Here is a 27,086-nt window from a genome sequence, read left to right on the forward strand (position 1 = left end):
AAGCTTTTGGTTCTTTTTTTAAGGACATACCTTTTTATAAGCTTAGTTAAATGTGAACCGCGTGCTTTTAATATAATAAATAATATTATTATATTACGTTTGTCTTATTTTAGGATGGTGCAGAATTAAAGTTATGTAAATATGTAAAGACGAGTCCTGAAGATGGTTTGGTGTGGCGGCTGTCAGTCACTTCGGCGCGGCTGATGGACGCCGGTGGGTTACCATACCTCGCACATTTCTGGTATGAGTTTACTCAAGAGCTGCAGTATAGATGGGAGCACAGAATACTCGTGCCTGGGTAAGTTGTTGCCCAGCATGTGTTTTACATTATGTATATTGTATAACCAATGACTAATGAAAAAAGACGGTTGGATAATATCAGGCTAATGATTTAATAGATTTTATAGCGTTTTGGAAAATACTAACACGTTAGAAGGGTTCATAGGTCCAAAACCTTATTTGACCAACCTGTTGTCTGTCTGTTTGTCGCTCGGACTCTTTTTCCTTTCGTAGGGCCGTGTGTTAGAACGCTTTTTCTCGCGTAATGGTAAAGGTGCCTTGAGGTATCAAATAATATTGAAAACTAACGTCAATGGTTTGCCAAGCATGCTAAGAATTTAGAAATCTACTACAAGTTTCCTTTAGCTTAACTTTCACTTGCTTATTTTTCCTTAAAAGTTACCTAAGTATTGTTTCTAGTTTAAACAGAAACATTTTATTTTACGTTACGTTTATATCTGTAGAAAATTAAACATTGCGGCTAACGTCTATGAAGCGACTACCGTTTTATGAAGTTTTGGGCAATAGGGGCAATACTCCAGGGGAATATTTAAACATACAAATATACATAAAATAGAAATCTCTTTTCGCAGTCAGGTGAAATAACGGTGCTGATTATGTTTTATTTTTTCGTAATCATTACGATATTCCATCACTTGTGTGTTTTCTGATGATTTTAAAGTTAGTTGTGACACCCACCGGAAATAAGTCTCATACAAGAACATAAGTTGTATGATGTGGGCGCTGTCCATGTTTTTCTTTGCATACTGTGTAAAACCTAAAATATAGTTTTTACAGCTTAACTATTAATTTTGCTTTTCAAACAATTTTGATTAAAATATGTACCACTATATAATCAACTCAATATATATATTGAGTTGATTGTAATAGTGGTTCGCAAGGAACATCACGCAATTTTTTTTTCTACGACGGTTTGTTCTTGACCGTACTTGATTTGCTGGTCAACTAAACTGTGTGCCATCGATTTAGTCACTAAGTTCCTTAGTACTATATTTATAGCGCTTTGTCAGTCGTATCTGTCGGACTGACGGACGGACGCATGTCTAACGGGCAGACGGACGGATGAACAGACTGCCAAATTGCTATTTTATCCAAGTTACCTATTAGTACGTTGCTACGCTCAGTCAGTTATTTTAATATACAGCATTAGTAGTCGGCGACTTCAACTGCGTTACATTTTCGGGATAGAAATAGTAATCAACTCTCTTAGTTAAATGTACTAGTACCTTCTACTGGATTACATTTCTCATTTGCTGCAAGATAGAAGAACAAACATACTTTCGCATTTGTTTTGATTTTTAAGGATATTGCTCAGTAATAAAAGCATTTTACATTTCACACTTAACATTTTATAAAAATCTTTATTTATTTGATACCTATTTTAATTATATATTTACAATGTAAATGAATTCGCTTAATTATAGCACCATTCGGATTGAGCTTCGATTGTTTTTAAGTTGTAAGTATATCTATAAGTAAGGACTTATTATGTACAATAAGAAAAGCATGTTGGAAAACATTTTTTTCCTAATAACTATTTTTTTTTTGTAATTATTCCATTAACATTGCAATATTAAAGGCAATTAAAGTGCAGTATATTTTTTACTCACAGCTGTCCAAATATCTGTAATGCTCTTAGTACACCCACCTGTGATAGATACACTCACCTGTGGTCCTTAACAAAATAAATCGCTGGTGAAGAACCAACCAATTTGCTGGTGTGTCTTCAAATATTAGTAATTTTATTAATTACATCTTATATTTTCTATAAGTTTTGCTTTCTTTTTCATTTACTCTGGTAAATCGCAAAATAACATTTTCTATCCTTATATACTCGTATTCCGGAATAATATATCTTATCTTATATCAACATAAGGCAGGACCTGATGGAGAGAGATCTTATCTTATATAAGATCTTACATGAGGGACCGACTAAAGAGAGAGAGAGATATCAACATAACAGGAATATATAGAATTTACATTTGTTGATTGGTATTTTACGAGTATAAAGTAATTAATTACAATTGTAAAATAGCTTTTCACTTATTTCATAAATTGCAATGACCTAATTACGACATTCTATACTTACTAAAAAACTTCAGTTCTCATATTCTTTCTACACGTCCATATAGTATATGCTAAAATATATATATTGCACGCTGTAGACTGTATTCGTAAACGGATCACACTGATATTATTTATTTTTGCGACGTGCGTTTTTACATTGAAATCGCTCCCAAGTGATGTCGCCACCTTTATGGACTCTGCCGATGTGATGATGACCGTGTCGGCGGGGGCAGATATGGGCTTTGTGCGAGCTCCATGTAGCTCGGGTCTTGGCAACTCTCTGGGGCGGTGAGCAGGGCTTACGCCACTGTATCTCTCCACTCACCGCGTCTTCCGCGCGCTATAATGGCACTAGACCACCTCTAGTAGTCGCATTACGCGCCATGTAAATATCCATATCGTGGTCTGTCCAGTTATCTGAGGTATCGCAATATCCTAATCCTAGGGAACCTACGCTATATCTACTGGCAGGCCGCGAACGTGATCTCGGCCTCCTCCTCGACCCGGCCGTGCCACTGGTCGCCCCTCCTGCAGCCCCACTCAGGGATAAACGAGATGCTCGCTCCGATGCTGCTCCCAAAGATTGTCGAGATTGTCGAAGATCTATAAGCAAAACAAATATTAACGTAACCTACCTATAGTCTAGATATAATACCTAATCGTATTGTTAGCGAGTAACGTTACCGGTTCTAGATCCTAGTAAACTTCCTGGGTATCCCGGAGCTCCATAACGACCGGAATGTGAATAGCTGTGTTGAGACGACTGTCCATCGGCAAGCGAACGGGCTCGCCCTGGACGTCCTGGTAATGGTTCTGGCGCGGCCGGTTCAGTATAAGAACGTGCTCTAGGTATAGAACGTGCGCTATATGCTGAAACTTGATCCCATTCGCGTTGTTTTCCGAATGCGCCAAGTGTGGCTAGCGAAGACAGCGGCCCACTAGGGCTTGGCGTTCCAGTGAGGCCCCCACAACATGGATTTGACATTTTTTCGGGTAATTGATTGTGCAATCGGTGAACAGTTCGTGAGCGGCGCCGAGACGCAGCCGCAAACACGAGAACAGCAACCACAATAGTTCCACATATAGCTGCGCTGGCTGCAATTGTTATTTTATCCATATTAGTAGCGGCAGCGGACACAGTTCGTACTTCACGGCACTGTGAATATGGTACCGTTTCTGGACTCACATGCACTTCCTCTAATGATATCACGCAAACAACAATGCATTCCTAAAAATTGAACAAATACATAATATTAGTATTTATAATTGATTAACATTCATAGGTATATAAAAGAGAAATTAAGTATAGGTACCTGGGATGGAACATTTTTGATTTTAAATTCTCTTTCGCTAGCCTCAAGTGGGGGACCCTGTTTAAAGCTTTTGTCGCCAAAAAGACGATATACGACGCGGAAGCCTAGGATGTTAGCCACATCTGAATCCCATTGGATTATAACTGAATTGTCTTGTCTGTAAGCATTTTTAACAATGACTTCGTTAGAATCGTCTATATTTGGTTTCTGCTGAGGAAAGTTCATTACAAGGGGTGGTCTTTGGTGTGATGCATGACGCCACGTAGGTGCAGCTGGCCGAATTGATGGGACACGACTTGTTTTAGGAACAGCCGTTGTCGAAGGTATTGCGGCAATTGTTGTCTCACTGGTATTAGTCATTCCTGCATTGCTCGATGCGGTTGTGCTACTAGATGTGGTTGGCTCTGTCACAATGGTAGAAGTTGAGATATGACTTGTACTGAATTCATTTGTTATAGTTGATGGAGATGCTGCTATCATAGCTGTATCTAGATCACAAACAAGCTCGTTGGGCTCAAAACTATAAAATCCACGTTCGCGAAAATGAGGTGGATTACCGCAAAATTGAGGGTTTCTCTCGCGTGAGGTAACTTGCAACTCGCCGTTACGAATCCATTCAATTATCCATCGCAGGCGGCAATCACAGTTTAAGAATCTTCCGCCGATGCTTAGTCCTCTGAGCGTGTGGTTAAGGTGAGCCAGTGCTTTTTCCGGGACTGTTGGTAGCGGATTTCCGTCCAATGCTAGTAAAGTTATAGATGGATTGTTAAAAAAGGCATCTGTTGGTAGTTTATTCAGCAGATTAAATCCTATGTCCAAGACTCTGAGGTCTGACAATGTTGCTATTGCTTCAGTTGGAAATTCGGGCAATAGATTATTTAACAAACTTAACGAGCTCAATGTATTTTTAATACCTGTAAATGCGTCTCTTTTTAAATTGACTAGTAAATTTCTTTCTAAATTGAGAGCCGTAAGGGAATCTAATCCATCGAAAGTAAGGCTACCATCTGGTCCTGGCAATTCCCTTATACTGTTTTGAGAAAGATCTAGAAACGCAAGGCTCTGGAGTCCTCTTATACATTCAGGTACAATTTTCTGTTTTGTTCCTTTTAGATTAAGATTTTTAAGAGAGTTTTCCAAACCAGACAGAGCATGAGGTGCTAAAGTTATATTATTATCAGATAACTTTAAAGTCGTTAAATCTTGGAGCGTCGAAAAGGAATAGTTTTCGATGGATGATATTTTATTTTTTGATATATCCAGAAGAGACAAACTTGTTAAAACTCTCAATGCTTTTACTGGCACCTCTGTTAGTTCATTGTCCTGCAAGTTCAAATTCTTTAAATACTGGCCTTGACTTTTAAAGGCATTATTTTCTATTTTCTTGACTTTGCAACCGGATATTTGTAAGCTGTGTATCGCCAAATTCTCGAACATGTCATTCGTGATGGTGGAAATTGTTGAATTATTAATATATAAAAGATCTATAGAAATTTTCCTTGCACTTGAATTGAGGGCAGCTAGTAGTACGGGAAAATCAACCTGGAAACAAATGAATATAATTAGTATTTGCTAGTACACGTAATAATATAAACACGTAATAATATGTAACAGTCAAATTAAATTGTTTATAATACCTGATCGCACTGCACGGAAAGTTGTCTAGCCAAATTAAAAGCACAGACACAGGTGGCTTGCAAATCTGGAGAATCCTTCCATGGACACTGTCCTCTTGCGCAGTGAACAAAAATGACTGTAAGTACGGTCGGCAACCACAATTGAAGACATACACGTCTTCGTGTTACCTGAAAATGAAAGGAAATTTATATAAACATCAATAATTTTTTTTTGTCTTTATGTTCCTCAGGTATCTAAATAAAGATAGTATAACAGTTTTGTTTAAGTTTGTTTATTTTAATTATTAATTGTAAAGGTTATTCTACCAGAATTTCAAATTTCTACGTTCAGCCGTTAGGACTGATGGTTGCCCGTCAGCCAAGTTACATTATAAAGCGTTGATAGCTCAGTGGTTGACACTTCGGATTCCCTTTCGATCCTCGGCAGGCACATCTGACTTTTTGGAGTTCTGTGCGTTTTTAATGGAAATGTCATTTGCTTTAACGGTGAAGGAAAAAAATCTTGAGTAAACCTGCATGCCTGAGAGTTCTGCATGATGTTCTCGAAAGCGTGTGAAGTCTACTAGGCCACAAAGCCAGCGTGATAGACTACTGATTAAACCATTAAATACTAATAGAAGACCTGTGCCTGGTTACAGTCTTTACGTAATGGGTTGATATTGATGAATGTATTTTAGTGCCTACCGTTAGTTTAGACGCACCTCTAGGTTTGTTAGTATTGACCCCCTTGTTTTTCGGTGTTTTAAAAATTGCTCTGTTAGTTTTTCTGGGATAAAAGTATATTATGTCTAGTTGTCCCATCTCCAGGATGCAAGCAGTCTCTAGGCAAAATTCCGCATAGATTATAGCCGTGCTTAGGTAGGTAGCTTAGGCTTTACTTTTAAATGTCCCGAGAAGGGACTCCAGTGCTTCTCCGGGATAAATAGTATATATATTGAAATAGATCAGTGCCGTGGTTATTTCCAAAGTGGATTTCAAATATGGGTTTAACATAAACAAATAGAGACACTTTCGTATTCATAATATGAGTATCGAAGTTTGTGTAACTATTAAGTCTCACTGTCAAGTAACGAGCCGCAATCAAGCGGTGCACGGACCGTTGAAGAGAGAAGTGCATAGCAGTCGCTTCGAGCTACTAGTCCGGAAAACTGGCTTTCCCTCTACTACGAGCAATGCTTAATACGTGACTATTGTGAAGCAGACCATGCCCAAGAGGCTGTCTTTGTTATATCTATATGTAACGTATCTGTATGAATGAATGTGAGTACATTTTTGTTGTACACCACAGAGTAAAATAAATAAATTCGAATTACGATGGAGCACTTAAATAAAATTCAAATTTCATTTATTTTAAGTAGCCTTAGTTTATAAGCACTTTTGAAACGTCTAGTCAGTTGTTTGTAGTGACTCTACCACCGTTTCGGAAGGCGTTGAAAGTATGAGTTCGTGAGTGTCGTTGTCTTTCGATAATAACTATCCCCAGGAACGGTAAGCTTTATATTTGTACGGCTCGTGCAAATATAATTAAAAAAATCTATTAAAATTTAACGATTGGAAACTTAACTACATTTCTTTTGTGAAAAAAGAAATGTACGAGATACTGCATCCAATAAGTCCGCACTTCCCTGTCGTAAAATATTTATAGCGGCATGCGAGTATATATTACTCTAAAGGTATAAATAGAAAACGTGTTGGTCAACAAGCTTAAATATTTAATTATTTAAATAATATGGAAATCTTATGCACATAATTTTTTACTAACATCATCGTCACTTCAACCATTTTAAGTGCACTGCTGGACATAGGTATTTTGTAGGGCGTTCCAAAATCCAGGAGCTGGGCCAATCTACTGAGTCGCTTGTTCCCAGTGACTCATTCGAGGTCGTTTGTCCACCTCGTTTGGAGACGACCAACGCTGCGTTTACCAGTGCTGTGGCGCCATTCCAACACATTGGGACTCCAACGTCCATCGGTTCCTCAAGCTATGTACCCCGCCTTAGACCGCCGTTTCCTGTTAGACAACGGACGAGGCAGCAGTGCCTTAGAGTCTAACAAACCCTAATATAACTAGCGCAGAAGGCAACGGGTGATTTCTGCGACTATTATCCCGATAGTTGTAAAGATGAATTTACAAGTTGCTACTGGAGATATCCCAAATAATCATCATCATCGGTTCTACAGCACTTTGTCCAGTTGATTTCTTCCCCATCTCGATCTAGTGCTGGTGTCCGCCAGTTTTACCTGCCTTGTGTGTCTCGGTCTCCCGATCGAACTTTTTTTTTTTATAATAATAACTGACGCGTAAAGCAGATTCAGACTCCAATGCGGGTTTGTGGACTTTAACGACTATTACAATTTAGTGATAATAACCGGGGTCGAATGCCTAACGTGCTCTTTGAGGCACGGGGGTCTACACCGCCAATTTCCTATTTCCGGACGGTTACTGAAAGTTCTTTAACAGAACAAGCACGATACCTAAAAATGTTTGATTCGAACCCAGGATTTCGTGATCTGTAGCTGCAGATACGAACCACTAGACTAACGGTCTAAACGGGAGTAGTTGCTGCGATGAGAATTTTTTTTTTTTTGTATAGTAGGTAAACTCTATGTATTAAATATGTTTTAATATATTACATTGTTAAACTTAAATGTAATTACCGTTCAAGCTCATTATTCAAAAATGTAATTAACATTGAAATCATTCGAGTAAGTACGCTTGCTTTTACTACCAACTGGACGAGACAAAGATCGTACCACTAGCCTATTTAAAACAGCAGCATTCGGCAGTCTTCCGATTTCGCCGATAACGGTACTTACCTCAGAGTCGGCGCGGCGTTGGCGGAGCGATGTGAGAGTCAAATGTTGACGATTTACTTTCATGGAATCTTTAGGTATTCTGTATTTAAAGACACTTTATTTTACCATTCTTGCTAATATACAGCTTTCACTTTTCAACTGACTTGCAAAATAAGCTTATCAGTTCGTGATTTTTGGAGATGTTTTTCCATATCTCCGTTCAATCTAAACCGATTGCATTGACTATTTTTCAACCGATGTTTAAAGTTTTGAAAGCTCAGATAACTACGTCTCTACATTTTACACACAATGTTTTTAGGTTGGGCATTATTGCATGGGTAATGTTACTTCGGACTTTCATTAGATAGCGTTCTTTATGTAGTACTAAGTTCACCGGGTCATGTAATTTCTTTATAAATAAATAAAATTTTATTTTCAGTACGCAATAACAAAAAATAACAGCTTTCAACTAAATGCATATGATAGTATGTATATTTGATAGGCACCTTCTTACAAAAACAATTATAAATCTAGTGTCTGTATGTCTGACTGTGTATCTGTTTGTTTTGGTTAGTCTTCAAAACAGCTGGACCGAGTTTGATGGGACTAGCACAGGCTGGTACCGAGTTACACAGGGAGATCTTAACACAAGCTACTATGACACATATTCGGAAACGGTGATGTGGGGGTTTAAAGACTTTATGAGCGTCCCATATTCCTCTAAGTACAAAAGAGGGTCATTGATTTTATATGTTACTTTAATAGGACATCCAAATTTAGAAAGAAGATTTTGTTTAAAACCTTTTCACAGGGTTTCTTTTTTTTTAATTATCTGGTATGTAATAAAGAAAATTAGATTAGTACCTTAAGTGTGTAATAAATAAACGAGTCATTACGTTGACACCCTTATGCAGTAGTATTTCAAGCTTTTTGAAAGGTGCTGTCAGTTGAAACGTGACCAAAAAACTAATGTCTATTCCGACGTTGTGCCGCGTTTATTTCTAACGCACATAGAGTAAATGGATATTAGTTATGACAAAGTGCCTAGCGATACGTTTTAATCTAAGCATGCTTTCTTTCTAAGTATGCAGGAGTTGCATGTTTACATTGTAACTGAAATGATTTCCTATTGTTAACACTTCAATAACACGATTACGGTTATGACCTGCCGATGTTTGTTTATAGATTTCGTTACAAGATGCGATAAGTAGGCATGCTATGCTAGAATTTAATAACGATTATATGGTTCAGATTTATATCGTACTAGCTGCTTCCGACGATTCCACCCGTGTTAGGTTACTAGGTACAGGTACTCGCATTTTTTTCGAACTTATTTATTATTATACAATAATATACCCACACACAGTTTAATTATTTACCCACTATACAAGTGGTTAAATATGTGTGTGCGTGTCACTGCGCGTGTATATGTGTGTGTCCCGAATTTCTGTTGAAAAGGTGAATTAGTCAGGAGCTTTTAGCTATATTTGATCAAAGTCTGTCCAAGATGGCCGCCGCTGCAAAATAGCGGTTTTTTCCGCTACTTCAAATTGTCTGTGACTTTTAATGTTTTTATTCTTTTTTTGTATAATTCATAACAATTAAGATTATTATTAATATAATATAGCAGAATATGTAGGAACTTTATATCCTAAACACCAATAACTAAACCATATTTAGCAAAATATATATTTCATTTCATTTCAATGGCTAACAAATGGAAGGGCTTGGCTAGAAGTATACTGTATCCTATGATATATTTAAAATTCAAGATGGCTGCCACCACAAAATTGCTGATTACATTTTTTTTCACGACTCTCTCAATATGAGAATCAAATGAAAGGGCTTCTAGAATACTATATACTATTGTTATTATGTAGTGTCGGGGTTTTAGTGTAGTTGAAGGTTTGTGCCCGAATTTACACCAATAAATACGAAAACAGGGATCTATCTCAACTGTAGTTGGACGATACCTGCACAAAAAATATATTAAAAAAAAAATTTGTCACTAATAAGGGTATTCAATCAGTGTAGGCATCAAGGCGGATGATTGGGAAAATCCTCATCGTATACAAGTAATGTGAAATGTTTAGGGTAGGAAGTGCTTTTGTGTATGTATGAAGTGCATGCCAGTGTTGCAAGTCGCTTTCATGCCCGTGGTCATTTTACGGAACTTTAAATCATTTTCATAATATTATGTAATTAATGTAACCGACGGATTATTGTGCTTTCTGCGAGGAACGGGGTTGTAATCCAATACAAATTGGGCCGAGCCTTGGATTGACCCCAGGACCTCGTGATCCGTAGTTGAACATGCGAATCACTTACAGAGCAACAAGGCTTTATATAATATCAAAGTCAAAATTACAAATAGCACTTTCTATGTTAACATAATCTATCTATATATACGAGTATATAAAAGAGAAACTGGGTATGTTCCGTATAGGCTCCGAAACGGCTGGACCGATTTCAATGAAACTTTCAGGGAATCTCCGGATTGACCTGGCGAGTAATCCTGTAAAGTTTGGTGACGATCGGACCAATCCTATTTTTGAACTGTCAAATACAGCTTTATTTACTATGATGATATTCTATTGTTGGGTGTACATGGGTGTAGATAATAATCTTCACCGAAGAGAATCGAAGAGAATGAATACGGAGAGAAATAAATGATTTAATATGTTATGAGACTTAAATTAAAAATTTAATGATGTAAGTTTATTGTTGAAATAAAATAAAGCAAAATCTAGCCCGGCGAAGCGGGATGGGTACGCTAGTATAACATAAATATGTAAATAGTAGTGAGATGATGTCGATAACTACAATCGTAAACTAATTACTACTAATCGTACCAGAACTAAATGCTTGATAGAGCAATTGCGTGATATTTATAAATATACAGTGGCAGTGAAAAACGGCCGGCCTTCATGCAGTATGGGCTTGAGCTACAAGTCACGGAGATGAAAACGCAATGTGTATGGGATGTGAACGTAATTACAACGTCCGCTAAGGTAGTGTCATTGGAAATAATCTGCTGAGAAAATTCTTTTAGGCCAAGTTACCGTACAGTTATCTGTCTATACTAATATAAAAAAAAGCTGAAGAGTTTGTTTGTTTGATCGCGCTAATCTCTAAGACCTCAGGGCATAAAGCAGGAATATGACATAAAATTTTAAAATGCTCGTACTATACGAGATATATAAAAATGTAGAGTAGGCAGTGCTTTGTACATGTAGGAAGTGCACGCTATTATCTTGAACTAATAGTCGGATTTGTAGAATCTTTGTTTTTTAAATCGTTAGCTCAATTCTTGTGGAAGTTTATATAGCTATTTTACATCCTTAGAAGCCGAGAAAACGTAATAAAAGTGCAGGCGGGCGACCTGATGCGGTGATTGATGGTATATTGTGTAGAAAGGGGCATTTTGGGGCAAGTTTGATCGCTACTTAGGAGCCAAGCAAAAAGAAAATAAAAACAGAAAAATTCTAGACGGCTGATGCGGCGCGGTGTGCGCGGTTACCGAAGTCGGTTTTTAAATAATCCGATTTGTTTTAAATTTAAACGGCGGTTTAATTATCGGGGCATAGTAGATATGCCCCGATATAGAAGTGAAATACGATCGGTTGCGTTATCATATTGAGAAACACCATTGTCACCGAATGGCGCCCTTGCGTTTCCATGCTAAATGCCTCAAAGCCCCCAGATTATTGCAAAAAAGTGTGTGCGTGCAACCTTTACGCGCGATTCAAGTAAAAGTTTTATTATTATTTATTGATGAAAGAGTAAAATGTTCCTGGAACTCCGCCATGTTAAATATTCGCTATTTCAATTTATATTCTATTTAAAATTCATTAATATCACTTTTATATTTTAATATAATATTTCATGTTAAAAGAAAATATTTATAATATATGAAATTAAGAGTAGAAAATTGAAGGTTAGATCAGCACCTTGTCATTGAATATTATAGAATGTCGCAAGAAAATTTATTAATAATTTATTTATTACAAAAATATAAACATTGTAATTTAAAATATCTGTTTTAAAACTGTTGAATTTTAATTCACTTTGCTATTCACGAATTATATGTTATATACTTACGACCAATCCAAATTATTATTTTAAATAGCGGAACCTACACAGAAGCCTGATGTAAGCGTTACTTAAAAAAATCTGAGTTACTCCGTAGTCAAAAGTGACTGAAAAACACTGTTTCTAAACACTAATGTTAAACACTGAATTGTAGATATAAAAAAATATTAATCTGATGTTTAATTCTATTTCAAAGGAATGCCAATATAATTGGTCAATAGCCCTGCCTACCTGAGTGCCTATATCGAATACTAGCTAAGACGCTGTGCCCTATTAGTAAGTGGATATTCCTTAGCTTTCACTCGCTTTCTTAGGTCATGTTTGTATCTAGTTATGGAAGCGACTCATAAGTGGAAAGGGACAACGGTATCCGACATTAATATATTATAGTTCCGTTAAACTATGCTGTTATTTTGTGACGCAATATTGAAACGTCTCGTCCGCGATCAGCAGACTTGAATTATTGTGTTCTTTATTTTCAGTTTCGACAGCCGATTGGCGCAGTGGGCAGTGGGCAGTGACCCTGCTTTCTGAGTCTAAGGCCGTGGGTTCGATTTCCACAACTGGAAAATGTTTGTGTGTTGCACATTAATGTTTTTCAGTGTCTGGGTGTTTATATGTAAATTAAAAGTAAATATGCATATTATTCATTAAAATTTTCATCATAACTATAAAACTAATAACACAAGTTTCGCTTACTTTGGGGCTAGATTGCGATGTATGTATTGTCCTTGTATATTTATTTATTTACTTATTTAGTTATACTGTTTAATCGGAAATGACTTAAGCTGTCTATTGTATTTTAACTGTCTCAGTGGTCGATCTATTACAAAAAGTAAATTACTCTCCGTCCTTTCAACTAACTCTATGCCAAAATGAAGTTGATTGGATGCTTGCTTAGGGCGTAAAGTATAGACAAATAAAGACGAACAAACAAACACACTTTCGCATTTATAATTTTAAATAGTGATACCCTTTTTTTTTGACAGTGTACATTTTTATCTTAAATAAAAAAAAAAGTTCAAAAAACTTGCGGTACCTAATCTATTGAAAAGTAAACACAACTTGAATGGCCACCAACGATAGGCATGTTATTGGTGCGGCACATGATTATTTGTCAGCACATACGGTAACACAGTCAATTCGATGTCTTCCGCAGTGGCTTGCACTTCATACCTACCCTAATTTATTTGTATATAGCTCGTATAGTATTAGGATTTTTTCTATTGTATGCCATCTTCTTTATGCAAACCCTGGTCAAAAGCTAAATGCGCCGCCACTGGTCTTCCGCCATGTTTACTTAGCGATTAGCAGCCTAATGGTTGTATTTTTTATCTTTCATGATGATCTGTCTTTCTTACTAAGAATGCCTAGAAAGCGATAACCCACTAATTAGTGATCGCATTTTCACTCTCTACAATACTAGCTTACTACTATCAGCTTATATTTAGTTGCTCAGGCATTCTGTGTATGAACATATGTTTCGTCACGGAGTTACAAATGATGTGCATAGTTTTTTTTAACAGAATCTGCTCGATATGATATATAAACCAGCGTATAAAAAAATGTATTATCAAGACCAAATTCCATCGTGGCTTGCTGCTTTTTTAGATTATTTATAATTGAAAATAATAATAAAAATAAGTGGTGATGGTCTAGTGGTTTACATTTCGGTCTACCTTTTAGGGGAGCCGAGTACGATACCCGGCACGTATTTGCCGGGTATATAAGACAGTTACAGATAGTAAACATATATAAAAATGTACTAAAAGATTTTTCTAATATGATATAGTGTATGTATATTGTATGTTCTTTTGTGTTTATATATATAATATATATTTATATATATGTATATATTATAATTATATGTATTTAATTTAATTGTATCACCGGTTGCACTATCCCGTTTTCCCTAACCTAATTCTCTACCATGAAGGGTTGTCTGGAGGAGATCGCTTAAAGCGATAAGACCGCCTTTGCGCATCTCATATATATATATTTTTATTGTTTTGTTATGTCTTGTTTTCGCTTTAAATTTATGCATTAAAGACTTTATCTATCGCTCTATCTCTTTTTCCGGTGTTATAAATTACCGAGTACCTGACATAAGCTAAGATTTCAGGCAAAGGCTAAGTTAAGGTGGATAAAAAAATTGTAGAAGTGTAAATATTAATTCTTTATCAATAATCTTTATAAACCCACGAAGCCGCATTGCAGCAACTGGTAGACCTGTGCTCTAAAACTTTGTCATATAAAAGCTTGTGGAATTACAGGAGTAGGTTTTATTTTGAATGTGGTATTGTGGTAGGGATCGGGAGTTGGGATTGTTTTGTTTTCATATTAATGATCGATTTTTTAACGTACTTACTCAGTTTCAATTTGAAATAATCTAAATTTCTAAATTATATTTTTCACTGGAGAACTTCAGATAAGCACTTTAAGACCTTTTAGTCCGAGTTAGTTAACACACCACTGCTCCGGTTTGAAAGGCAGATTCTTCCTAGAGGAAGCCTTCAAGAACTATACTGACTAACTATACAGGTTGACATCACGTTTTTATCTTCTGAGAGATTTAAGAGGAGCCAAGAGCCTGCTTCCAACAAAAACTTTTCAACTAGGAATTCATTAATTGGATAGTAACCTAATGAATGGATTTTAACACATTGTTTTAACCTATGCGTTAATAGGTCCAAACAATTGTTTTATGCTTAATATCTTATATGTTTAATCCTAATTGGCTGTTAATAATAATTACAGACGTTGAATAAGAGGTAGAGACTAGAGAGCTAGGCGTTATCGTGCAATCCCTTCCGACGGTTTTGACGGGAAGCTTTCCGGATATCATACGTTGCGCCACACTGCATGCTTATGCAATATCCTATAGCAACGAATTCTCAAGGCAACTATTATAATATTATGATTTTAGGGTGGAGTTTATAGTACAATCGCCTTAATCATATAATAAGAAATTGATAGCTTGCAAATAATTTGATTAATTGTGAAGTTCTGCTTTGATTTAACTTAAAAAAAAAGTACGTAGAGTCGAATATATATGCCAAGATAATAGCGAGTCTGTTACAGTAACGTAATGGCATCCTACCAATACATCCATAACTATGTTATTAAAGCGAAAGTGTGTATGTTTTTTTGTTTCCTTAAAATCAAAGCATTTATTTTTGTAATTTTTCGAAAATTGTATAAAATACCACTTACTATTTCTAACTTAACGTTGATCATATTACGCTACTTTACAATTAGGTTACGCTATTAATCACCGCCACAGTTTAATTATTTATACGGTAGAGTCGAAGCTAATAATTAATTATTATCAATATTATTCAATAGTTTTGTTAAGCGTTACGGATATTTATCTACTTATTAAGGAAATGTATTTAATTATCGTTTTGTTGATTTATTGCGATTAGAATATTGTTTTTTTGTAGATTTTCTTGGATGTGTTTTTGAGTCCTGCTTTCTGAGTCCAAGGCCGTGGGTTCGATTCCCCTACTGGAAATGTTTGTGTGCAGAACATAAATGTTTTTCAGTGTCTGGGTGTTTATATGTATATTATAAGTATTTATGTATAGTATTCATAAAAATATTCATCAGTCATCTTAGTGACCATAACACAAGCTACGCTTACTTTGGTGCTAGATGGCGATGTTTGTAGTGTCGTAGTATATTTATTTCTATTTATTTATTATTATTTAAGAGCGTGCCAACCGTCCCGATTATTGAGTTTGATAAGAATATATTAATCACGGTGTCATCAAAAATAAAAGGTATTGATGCAAGTGAGAAATACTACCGAATACTATACTATAATTACAACTTATAATGCAAAATATCAAGAAGCACAATACGCTGTCGGTCTCTCTGAAGATTGGCTTTTGAAGTACACTTATAGTATGGATTATGATTATGGTAAGAGGTGGACGAGGTTAAAAAATATTATAGAAATGTCGGAGACTACAATGTTTATACAGCTACACAGTAGTGAAATGTAATGAGCACATTCATTAGATAAAAGAATGCCGGTAAAAAGTACAACATGCGGTGATGCGTTGATGCGTTGATGACTAGTGGGCTGGTATTAAGCGTGGCCGCGAAACTGAGCGGCGCGCGACGATCTTGACTTCCATTTTAGGCTGAGAGTTCACGTCAAAAGTCTATACAATGAAAGAAACAATACAGCATTGGCCATTGCAACCTAACCTACATATAACCGTCTAAAAACCCGTTTTGTGTTTATTTGTTCTCTCTATAAGTTAATTATCTGTCCCTTGGGAGAAGTAGGTACTTTTTTCTGGATGAAAGTCCTTTTCTGTAATCCTGACAACGTTTATACCAAGTTTGGTATAAGTTTCTGTATACTTGCTCAGAAAAATTTACCCTGTAACTACAAGTTAAGAATTTAGAATTTAAAAACTCTATTATATCTCTATCTTAGCTGTAGCTGCTAAAGCTCTAAAGTTATTATAATAACTGCCTTGTTGGTAAGCATGTTCGACTACTGATCACGAGGTCTTGGATTCGTTTCCGGGGCCGAATGGGAAATGGGTGAATAAGTATAAGCCCTGGGTTTGCAAAATGGCCCTGACCTCGCTTTGCAAAGCACTTTAATACTTGGTCCCTGTTATTAATACCAAGATGTTATAGAAATTGTTTAATTCCGCCAACCCGCATTGTATCAGCGCGGTGTGGTCGGTGAATGTTTTAAATTCCTCTTTATCATGAAAGATGATACCAGTTCCCTGTAGTGGGAAAGGCAGATGATGACAATAATGAAGACAGTTTACCTTGGTGCTTGTATTAGTAGATTACATAATATAACTATATATGTATATATTACAATATTTTTTGACGTGAGATCTTAGAGTATGAGCACGTCTAAGTTATCATTATTTTACTGCCAGATGTGAATTGGGTTTATATCTGGTTAACGTACCGAAAGAAAACCTGTCGAAACCGTGTTTCTATGCCAGTCGATATACTAACTATTTGGAAGAGTAATATAATTATATACTTACGCTATACTACATATTCACGTAGTGTTAAGATTTTCATCTTGATTCTGGTTTTGTTTTGAGGTTATGTTATTATTCAAATCGAGGAAAGTCTTGTACCCAATTGTAATTAAAAACCCTTTTCTACTTATCGACCAATAGCGATTATTGATATTATTGAGCCGTAGCCAAGATTTTGAATAGTGCTAAAGATATTTTCAATCGATACAGCAAGAGTGAAAAGACATCTTCTAAGTAAGCACGTTCTGTCCCATCTAAGGCCAAACTCAACTTTCGATTAGGCGGGATTGTGGTTAAGTGCGAGTCTGGTGTTTTTTTTGTTATAATAAACAAAAAACACCTAATTGTAGGTTGCTACATTCTATTTTCTCGTACTTGTCTTATTATTATTATTTATAAAAACATACTTTTATATTGAGCATGAATGTTTTTCAGTGTCTGGGTGTTTATATGTATATTATTCATAAAAATATTCATCAGTCATCTTAGTACGCATAACACAAGCTACGCTTACTTTGGGGCTAGATATGTGAATTGTCGTAGTATATTTTTTTTTATACCTTCTAGTTAGTATCTTCTAGTAATAGTAAGTAGTAGAGGCATAGCTTGAAATTACATTATAACATAAGTTATCAAAATAAAGTATACAAAACTACATACTAATAGGTTCTGTGGCCTTACTGCCATCAATTAAAGCAGTATTCTTTTAAAGTGACAGTTTATAATACGACATACCATTGCGTCTGAAAATAAGGATTATTATTATTCTGAAACAAGACCTTCAACAATATTGAAATAAAACGACATACCATTGCGTCTGAAAATAAGGATTATTATTATTCTGAAACAAGACCTTCAACAATATTGAAATAATACTAATTTACGTTATGGTAGTAAGCCCTCAGGAAATTAATAGGAGTAATGTTAACCTAGCTGGTAGACTACAGAAATATTTTGATTGCTCTCTCTTCCGTAGTATTCTACTCAAATTAGATAGCGGGGAAATTACTACTATACGAGCAACAGTAGGTAATTAATTTCAATCGTAAGTATGTTATTGCCGCTCTTTAATATAAAAGTTCATTTAAATATGTTCCGTAGTTCGCAATCTTAAATGTGTGTCAATGAAATTTTGACAACACGTTCTTTTTTAAAAAAGCGCAGTCGCTGTTCTATTTATTTTACGTTTGTCTACGGTATGGAATGTGGATTATTTTAACCAAATCTAATTAATATAGAAGTGCGATAAAAAAAAATTACAATATTCTGCCTATCAACCGCTACATTTTTTTAAAGTGTATGGTTAATGTCACTCAGGATAATGTTAGAATTATAACGATACATCATGCATCCAAATTGGGTCACGCATTTTGAAGTTCATCTGTAGCGGCCATTACCGGCCCACTACAGGGCACGGGTCTCTTCCCACAATGGGAAGGGTTTTTTATCGTACAAGTTATAGTGGAAATCAAAAATTATACGCGGATGATGTTGCATGCACCAGCCAGTTAACGAAAATAACTTTCTACGGCCTATTTTCAAGCGCTAGCTTTGACGAGGTATTGTCAATTTTATGCAGATGTATGATGTTAAAAAGAAATGTTTAAATCCAACTTGACTGCTTTCTATTGCGCTTGAATTACTGATGCACATGTTCACTACACGTTATGCTACATAACGTTAATCGGTTTTACGATTTAAGTCGAATCATATTGCGTACTCATTAATTTAAAGCAGATTCATAATATAATATAATCACCTACATAAAAAACACGCATGAAAATATGGTTTACGAATGCAAATAAATAATGCATTTAACCATAATTATTTAATCCTTAACAAACATAAATTTCCATTTTTTTTATAGAAAAAATAAAATATTTATATTAATGTTAACATATTAATATACAACGTGTAAATAAAAACCGAAATAATAGGTTCACAGGCTTTAGGGTTACACAACATATACCTACAGTCGTTGGGACTGATCTGTGAAACCGAAACGCTAATAAGTAGTTTTTGAGTAAACCACTGCCTATGGTTTACTCAAAGGGCTAGGGTAAAGGGTAGGGGGTAGGCTAAGGGTAGGGCTGTATCTGTTTTAAAATCAAGTGACTACTGTCATTTCATTAGGTATTCGTCACGTTGCGTAGATTCTATGCTCGACTATGATCTTAAATAGGGTAGTCATAAGTAAACACTTAAAATGTTTTGGATTCGTTTGTTTGGAAAAAAAAAGTGCTTCGTTTGATTTAATATTTTTACAGGTTGATCCTTAAGAAATATACTTCTTATGCACCATTCAATAGTATTTCATAATTCGGTTACACGTTGTATAAACGCGGAAGTGTGTCTGTCTGTTTGTTATTTGTTACTCATGTTCGGTTCAACCTCTGCACTGATCTTAATGAAATTAAGCCCGGAACCTGGGTGGGACCTTTAAGATTTTCTTGGCTACACATTAAATACATCATGGTATATACAATCAGTTAATAAAGTCGTCGCACACCGAGTGACGAAGTTTGAAACCACTTACATTGAGGGCTTTGCAAGTAATATAAACTAACTAACTAAATTAAATAGAAGAAACATAGTAAGGAGTGTTTTAGGTTTGCTAATCGGCGGCGAGTAAGAATATAAAGTGCAGACGAAATACCAAGAAACTGCGACTCCCTGTTAACCTCCTACTTGTTAACTGTTTTTTTTATAGTTTGTCTTTCTCATACGCAAAAACGGAGTAACGAAACCACTTTTTTTTTTTACAAAGATACATTTTATAGCTCGGCGAGTAATAAAGACGTTTTTCCCGTAAAATTAAAAAATTTCATGGTTCGTATGGGATAGATCTAAAGCACATTTTTGTTTATATCTCTTTATGCTATAATATTCTTTTAGACTGATTTCGATGTAATATTATATATTCATTTGAAGAGATGTTATGTTCCAAACAGTATACTGTCATGTCGAAAAACCTACTGAAATAACAGAACTACGGTAGAGTTTGCTGGTATGTCCTTTTCAATATGCTATTTTTGTATTTATAAAGTTAATACTGGTATTTATAAAGTTGGAGCATCGGCCGACCACCAGCTCGATGGAGGGATGATATTGTAAAGGCAGTAGGGAAGAACTGGATGCAGCTAACCAGCAATAGACCGAGATGGCTTGCAAATGAAGAGGCCTTAGCTCAGCAGTGGACTGAGATAGGCTGATGATGATGATGGAGAAAGTTAAAACTACATTATGGAATAGTATACGGGTACGGGTGAAGCCACTGGCAGATGTAGTCGAGAGTAAAAGGTTGTCGTCAACGTAGATGAACGCGTGACAAGGATAAATGATCACTGCACTGCGCTTCGCGTCTGCCAAGGTCAATAAACTAAAAGAAATTTCTTCACCTGCCAGGGCATGTTATAATAAATCAATGTTTTTCAATAACTTGACTTAACTGTGAAGTTAGAGTTTATTGTAGCTTTAGTATGTGATCGCGGATTTGAAGGTACCCAGTACCCGGAAGCGTGAAAAACGGAACTCAAACGATGAGGCCAACCGACTACTATTTTTCTATAGCTAGCTTTTTCTCGAACAAACGCTTCGTTCGCTTCGTATTCTAATAATAATTGAAAACATTTATTCAATTCTTCTTCGATTAGGCATTAATTTATTCGGTTAATTTTTATAACTTACTAGTTGTTACTGGATAAGAAAGGTTCCGTATTAAATAAAAAACAGGCCATGTGCGAGTCATACTCGCGCAACGCAGGTACCGTACCTAGGCATTTTTAGTAAAATTCGGTTGCCTTAAAAATAAAATAAAAAAAAACTCCTTACAGTATGTAACCGTTCACCTGACTGACTCTGAAATCAGAATCGGAAAAAAAAATTGGATCTTGAAAATGATTTAATTATGAATGCGTACTATGATAATATTGCAGTTTACAAAAGTAGCTTTAATTTAGAAAAAAGTATACACTTTACTAATTGAACATTGCATCGTTAAAATACCATTTTGAAATTAAGATAGAACAAGTTTGAACCGAGCGAAAATTTCTCTCGATTTCTAAATAACTTGTGAGAATAATATGTTTGTCCAACATTCTTATGACTTGCACTTAAGTTTACTTGCTCTTGCTTAAATTAAGTTTTTAGACCTATCTTAGCTTATATCTTCGTCACTATTTTATGATCTACTATGAGCTACTTTCACAGAAGGCTACGTCAAAGATAGATAGAAATAATACACAACACATACCGTTAGTTGTTACCCTTTTTTGGTTGGGATCGAACCCTGGATATCCCACTTTAACTACCCACCGCGCCTTCGTCAGGGAGGTTGTAAAACTCGTTGTCGTCACAAAAGCTCAACCGATGAACATCTTGCTGGATATCATTTTCATATGCCATAGTTTTCGAGAAGGAACTAAGCAGGAGCTAAATAAAAAGGTGGGAAAAGGTGGGTACGATATAGTACAATTAGTTATTTAGGAATATTAAGCATTTATCTCGTATTTAGTTCTTGCATTCGACGTGAGTAACAATAGTGGTCGCACGCCTCAGACTGCGTCTCTACGCCATGCCGGTTGACGACACAGTTACTCTGCCTATTGTCTTAGGTTCGATGCCATCACGGTTTTTATACGTTTGTTGATCGTTAGTGAAATTTACGGAAACGACGCGCGATGTCTATACTATGTACAAAGTTGTTTTTCATTCATTTCATTCATGTATATGAATGAAATCACAACTTTGTAAGGTAATCGCATGTTTGTATGTCACAATCTCTAGCCACAGTCCACTATAAAAATCAATAAAGGTATCTAGAGTAGGGATTTTAATTCGCTTCGATTAATAGGCAGTCGTACATAATAGGGCTTTTACACACTATTTCGTAATCTATAAGCAAAAACTTTGTACCCCTTTTTACTAAAATTGCGCGAACTCCTCCGGAGTATGAAATTTTCCACACCTATAGTTTCAATACAGAAGGAATGCAAAATGCTTTTTTTTTTTTAAATTATGCATAAAACTATATATATATATATATATATTCTTTTTTGTTTGAAAAAAAAAAGTCAAATTAACAGTGTAGCCTTGGGGAAGTCTGTGAATTAAGAAGTGTAGTCTTTGACAATAGTACCTTAATAATGTTAATGTTAACTTATAATTTAAATTAATTATGGTCGAATTTCGACCAGTGGGCGACCACTACTTGACAGAAATATTTACCAGGCATGTAGGAACTATGGGTATGTCATTTATTCTTAACATTGTATAGTGTGTAATTCGTAGATTAAATATTTTTACCGGTTTCCTAGAGTTCAAATTGTAGTCTGCTCATTTATATATGGCAGTAAAGGTATTATATTTAAATAGGTTGCTAATTTTCTACTGCTTTTACATTTCACCAAGATACCCATGATAATGGCTTTTGGTATAACACAATCAATCTATTTGTAGGTAGTAAAGCTTTTAGCTACATTAACTCGTATCTAACTTAATTACACTCGTATCTTATATTTTAACGGTATCATTGGCAGGTTTCAATAACTTTTATCGAATAGCCAACTAGGCAACAGTAAAAAAATATTTGGAAGAAAAAATCCTGTGAAGAGATAGAAATACCTTGGGAAGTTTGTGAAAGCCATCTCAAGATTTTAGTCACCTTAATTATACCTAATCATAAAACCAATTATGACCACCGATTCACGCCCAAAATTACTAATCAGTATAAATCAAAATCTTAATTTGGCCGCTAGAATTTATTAGTGCTCTCTTTTTCCTACACGTCTCTGTAGATAAGGATAGCAATTCTAAGTAAAATCTTCCATTTATAGTTATTAGATTACATTTATATATTTACATTCGTCGCTAATGACATTTAATTAGATTTTGGTATGATTTAATAACTTACCATTTTGCGGAAATCCTTTTCACTTTCTGGAATATCCTTTGAAACTGACCACTTTTTACAATCACTGTCACAGTTTAATTTTGCTCAATCACACAGGTCTATCATAATTTGGGAAAAACAGTGGAAAAGAGGTCACTTTCCTGTTGATTCGACGTTGAAGTATTTGCTTAAAGTTAAGGGTTTGGTCGGCTTAGATCCATGACTGCGCTTGGGATGCGCACGCGACTCTCGTCAGTTGCGGACTGCGTGCGCCGCATTGCCACCACCAGGCACTGACCTACACACGGTGGCTGTGGACGCATCGCCGCCGGTAAACAAACGGTTCACCGACCGATTAGGCGTAAAGTCTCTTGAAAAAGTTGCTTCGTCGACGCCTGCCCCGGCTCTCTGGTCTCGCTTCATATTTGTAATTCAATATGATAACGGTTCTTAGAGCGCTGGTGCGTACGTTTTAATTCTGGGTCGCGGCCCACAAGCAGATATATAAGTTCTCTGTGAATCTAATGTTGTAAGATTTACAGACAAGTAAACGTTAATTACTAACTGCTTTACGTACTTCTACTATGTTCTATTAGGTTTTTATACAGTATCTATTAGGTTTTTTGTCATAAAAAGCAAATTTGCATACACGAAAGAGAAAATGTTCCTAGTACATTGCGCTAGTCCACGCGCATTCTTTTTATATATTCACTTTCTTTTCTAGGTCATGTATTTATATCATAAAACTTATAACTTAGTGAAAGTTAAAACGAAATTCTTTTCTATGCCACTATATAATGAATATATGAATTAGGTTCCTATACTTTTGTTCCTTATGTTTACCTATAGCATTATTTTTTACTCATTACTTATTGCTCGTTGTTGATTCTTGATTGCAGAAATTGAAAGTTTATAATTTAATGGATATCGTTTGTAATCAGAGTGGTGGAAGGCGCTCCGAATGCCCGCTCGTGTCTGCTACATCAAAAGTTGCAACTTCTGAACTGCTGTATCAAACGAGCCCAGGAAGGATCTGCTGCAGGTTACTCTTCAGAAGAAGAGTTCTTTGATTGTTCAGAGGACGAAGGCACGGAAGAGCAATTGCCCTGGGATCGGCCCGTAGGGCGTCTAAATCGTCTAGACAACACAACACTAAAAAATGGAGCACCTCTCTACATTCCACGAACTCAGGTAGAAGACATTGTAATTAATGAATTAAAAAAAAACACTTTCTAAATGGAAACTTCTAAACTTCAGGAAATTTACTTCTGGTAAAACACGTTTGCAAATTTTTATAGTTAGTATATATGGATAATTTGAAAAGAAAGCTTTTATTTTTTAATTTCAGGATCCTGCGCCTAAAACTGAGGACCAATTGGAAGAAGACGCTGAGCTCATGGTTCGCCTAGGTGATGATGCTAAAGCATCGGAACTTCGTGCAAGAATGATGAGCGCTTCCCTTTTATCTGATATGGAAGCATTCAAAGCTGCAAATCCAGGTGCTGAATTATGTGATTTTGTACATTGGTATTCACCACGTGATTGGAAGCCTGATGACGGTGGTTCATTAGGAGATCGAATGCTTTTACCAGGGAATCCTTGGGTTGAAGCTTGGAATGTCGCGCGACCCGTGCCTGCAGCACGACAAAGGCGTCTTTTCGACGAGACGCGTGAAGCTGAGCAGGTATTGCATTTTCTGAGATCCCGCACAATAGGTGGCGTGGCGGAACTATTGTTACCAGCTATTCTTAAAGCCGGTGCAATAAAGGCTATCTCAGAAGGTGCTACAGCAACTTGTTCGACAATAGTAGCTGGAGTAGATAAAAGGCGTTCTTTTGAGATAGCTGCAAGAGAATTATTAGAAGCTGAAAGAGAAGCTTGTCGGTCCATATGCGTCCGTAAAGTTTTAGGCAATAGTGCTGAAGGTAAACCGTTAGATGTAGCCGGTAGGTCAAGAGTTTTAAACGCAATGGGTGGTGCTTTGCCTGCCCCAGCTTTACGAGAATTTACTCTGAGGGTGAAAGATGAAGTGGGTCCACAAGTGATGCGAGCTGCTCTCTCTAATGAAATGACTATTATAGGAGCGTTTACTGAACGCATAGTATGTTTGTAGTTGTTATTGTGTGGGAAACAATGCACTCATAGTATTCAAAGTTCTTTGATAGGAATGTCAGGTCAATTTTCATGTCAAAACTTACTTCAGTGCTACCTTTTGGAATTGCTAGATTTAATTCAAAAAAGCTTAATTTTTGAGCCTTCAAGTGAAATGATAATGCTATTGATATTGATATTATAATTTTTTTTTCAACTTTTCGTGGGTTCGTTAAAGACATTGGGTTGTTAAGATTGTTAAGAAAGTTAAGAATTGAAAAGAATTCACTTGGTATTGAATTGATAAAAGTTTTTAATGTAATAACTAATAAGTATGCGGATAGTTTTGTGATCGCCTAGGCCTAAGAAGTTGTTGACTGAGTTATAAGATGACGTCAGTAATAAGATAGATTAAACTTTTAATTTTAGCCGTATACGCTAGAATTGCTAGTTTTGTTGTATAGTTGATGATTTTTTTATCAAGTAAGTTATAGTCTCGTTGAATGTTACTATTATACGTAAGAGTTAAATGTTCTAGAGTGAAGTTAAGCGTGCAATTATATTTTATTTCTATATTAGGTAATACTTATCTATTTATATCTACAAATTAACATAAATATCCTCTTATGCAAAGTGTCTTATGGCTAGGAAGCTGCTGGTACCATCGGTTTATGATAAGTTCGTCGTTGAGAGTGATAGGTATTCGAGTAGTGAAACTGGGTTTTTGTTGCAAAAATTAGACTACATACAAAAGTATTCTTAATATTTCGATATATCTAATATTCTGTCAGTGTAAGCCGTTTATTCAATAGGGGAAATCTAACTTTTTTCGTGAGTTAGATATCCTAACTCATGAAAAAAGTAGGTAATAAAGAGGTAGATTTCCCCTGATAAAACATCAAAATGTGTATACCTCAGACAGACCTAATTGTTATCTTATTTTTGTCCTTAACTCTGTCATTTACAATATAATTAGTAGGTAAGAAAACACAAAAACATAAAAAATTGCAATTGAAAAATTGGCTCTATATTTTGTCAAAAACTAATATAAATAATGTGTTATATTAATACCGTGTATTATGTAGCATCCTGAGACGCAAAATTTTGAAGAGTCAATTACGCTCCATAACTGCAAATCAAATTCTATTTATAACTTTTACAGTATATACAATGTTTTTTTTTTTTAATAATAATTCTCCACTTATAGTCTGTTTTAGTCAGATTTCTTAAACCCAATGTTGCCTGGCATTGCAGAAACCCGTACTTTTGTATTCCACTTCTAACTTTGTGTTTCTCTTACTATTTTTGTAAGAGAAACACAAAGTTAGAAGTTAGAGTTTACTGCCACCAGCTTCCTACTTGGCTATTTATTGTAAGTTGTGAAAAAAATGAATTTCACTGTGCACAAGTTATATCATCTCGGAACATCGCTGTTGTTAATATGTAAATTTTATACAAAGATAACATGAATGTACATCATACATATAAATATTACATGTGTGCCTTTTTATTGATGCGTCCTTGAGTTGCCCTTCACCGGATTTCCCAACGATTCCCAAACAAACCTATTAATTGCGTGAATTATTTCACAACGTCTACGTCTACGTATTGAAAATAGTTGTTCTATGAAAAGTAGGTAAGTTTATACATTCGGAGAATTTATATTAATGCGAAAATAGAGTACCTAACAGCTAAACCCATTGGTACCTTGAAGCAAAAATGCATTGGTAATAGTATTTGTTTTAGGTACGATAGTAACATATTTAATGACCATTGAGGTCAAATCCACATTATATATTTAGGACGTCTCATATGTCATGTTCGAAAAATTAGCGGTCTTTTCTAAACTGTGGATGGAATACATTACATTTTC

The 27,086-nt window shown here is 35.6% G+C and overlaps 2 protein-coding genes across 2 annotated transcripts in view; one reads left to right on the forward strand and one right to left on the reverse strand.

The window, feature by feature from the left end:
- Positions 1 to 26,707, forward strand: part of LOC120637186 (rab3 GTPase-activating protein catalytic subunit) — a 28,691-nt gene extending 1,984 nt beyond the window's left edge. The window contains exons 2-4 of the mRNA XM_039908872.1: positions 114 to 298; positions 24,064 to 24,313; positions 24,471 to 26,707. Of these exons, the coding sequence (XP_039764806.1) occupies positions 114 to 298; positions 24,064 to 24,313; positions 24,471 to 25,235 (1,200 nt within the window). The 3' untranslated portion in view covers positions 25,236 to 26,707. The remainder of the gene's footprint in view (positions 1 to 113; positions 299 to 24,063; positions 24,314 to 24,470) is intronic.
- On the reverse strand, positions 2,556 to 23,347 carry LOC120637185 (leucine-rich repeat transmembrane protein FLRT2). Its single transcript, XM_039908871.1, has 5 exons — positions 23,144 to 23,347; positions 5,318 to 5,485; positions 3,681 to 5,222; positions 3,052 to 3,595; positions 2,556 to 2,970 (listed from the first exon to the last, which is right to left on the reverse strand). Exons 1-5 carry the CDS (start codon positions 23,144 to 23,146, stop codon positions 2,708 to 2,710), a joined length of 2,520 nt encoding a protein of 839 aa, XP_039764805.1. The 5' UTR covers positions 23,147 to 23,347; the 3' UTR covers positions 2,556 to 2,707.
- Positions 26,708 to 27,086: the final 379 nt, after the last annotated feature.

This window comes from Pararge aegeria, chromosome 3, assembly GCF_905163445.1.
Source record: "Pararge aegeria chromosome 3, ilParAegt1.1, whole genome shotgun sequence".
In the NCBI taxonomy this organism is placed as follows: domain Eukaryota; kingdom Metazoa; phylum Arthropoda; class Insecta; order Lepidoptera; family Nymphalidae; genus Pararge; species Pararge aegeria.

What these genes read in the sequence shown, in the direction of transcription:
- LOC120637185 (XM_039908871.1), bottom strand. An exon ending in TTTCCGTGCAGTGCGATCAG is followed by an intron (nt 5,223 to 5,317) that starts GTATTATAAACA and finishes ATTTGTTTCCAG; the next exon opens with GTTGATTTTCCCGTACTACT. An exon ending in TTTACTAGGATCTAGAACCG is followed by an intron (nt 2,971 to 3,051) that starts GTAACGTTACTC and finishes TTTTGCTTATAG; the next exon opens with ATCTTCGACAATCTCGACAA.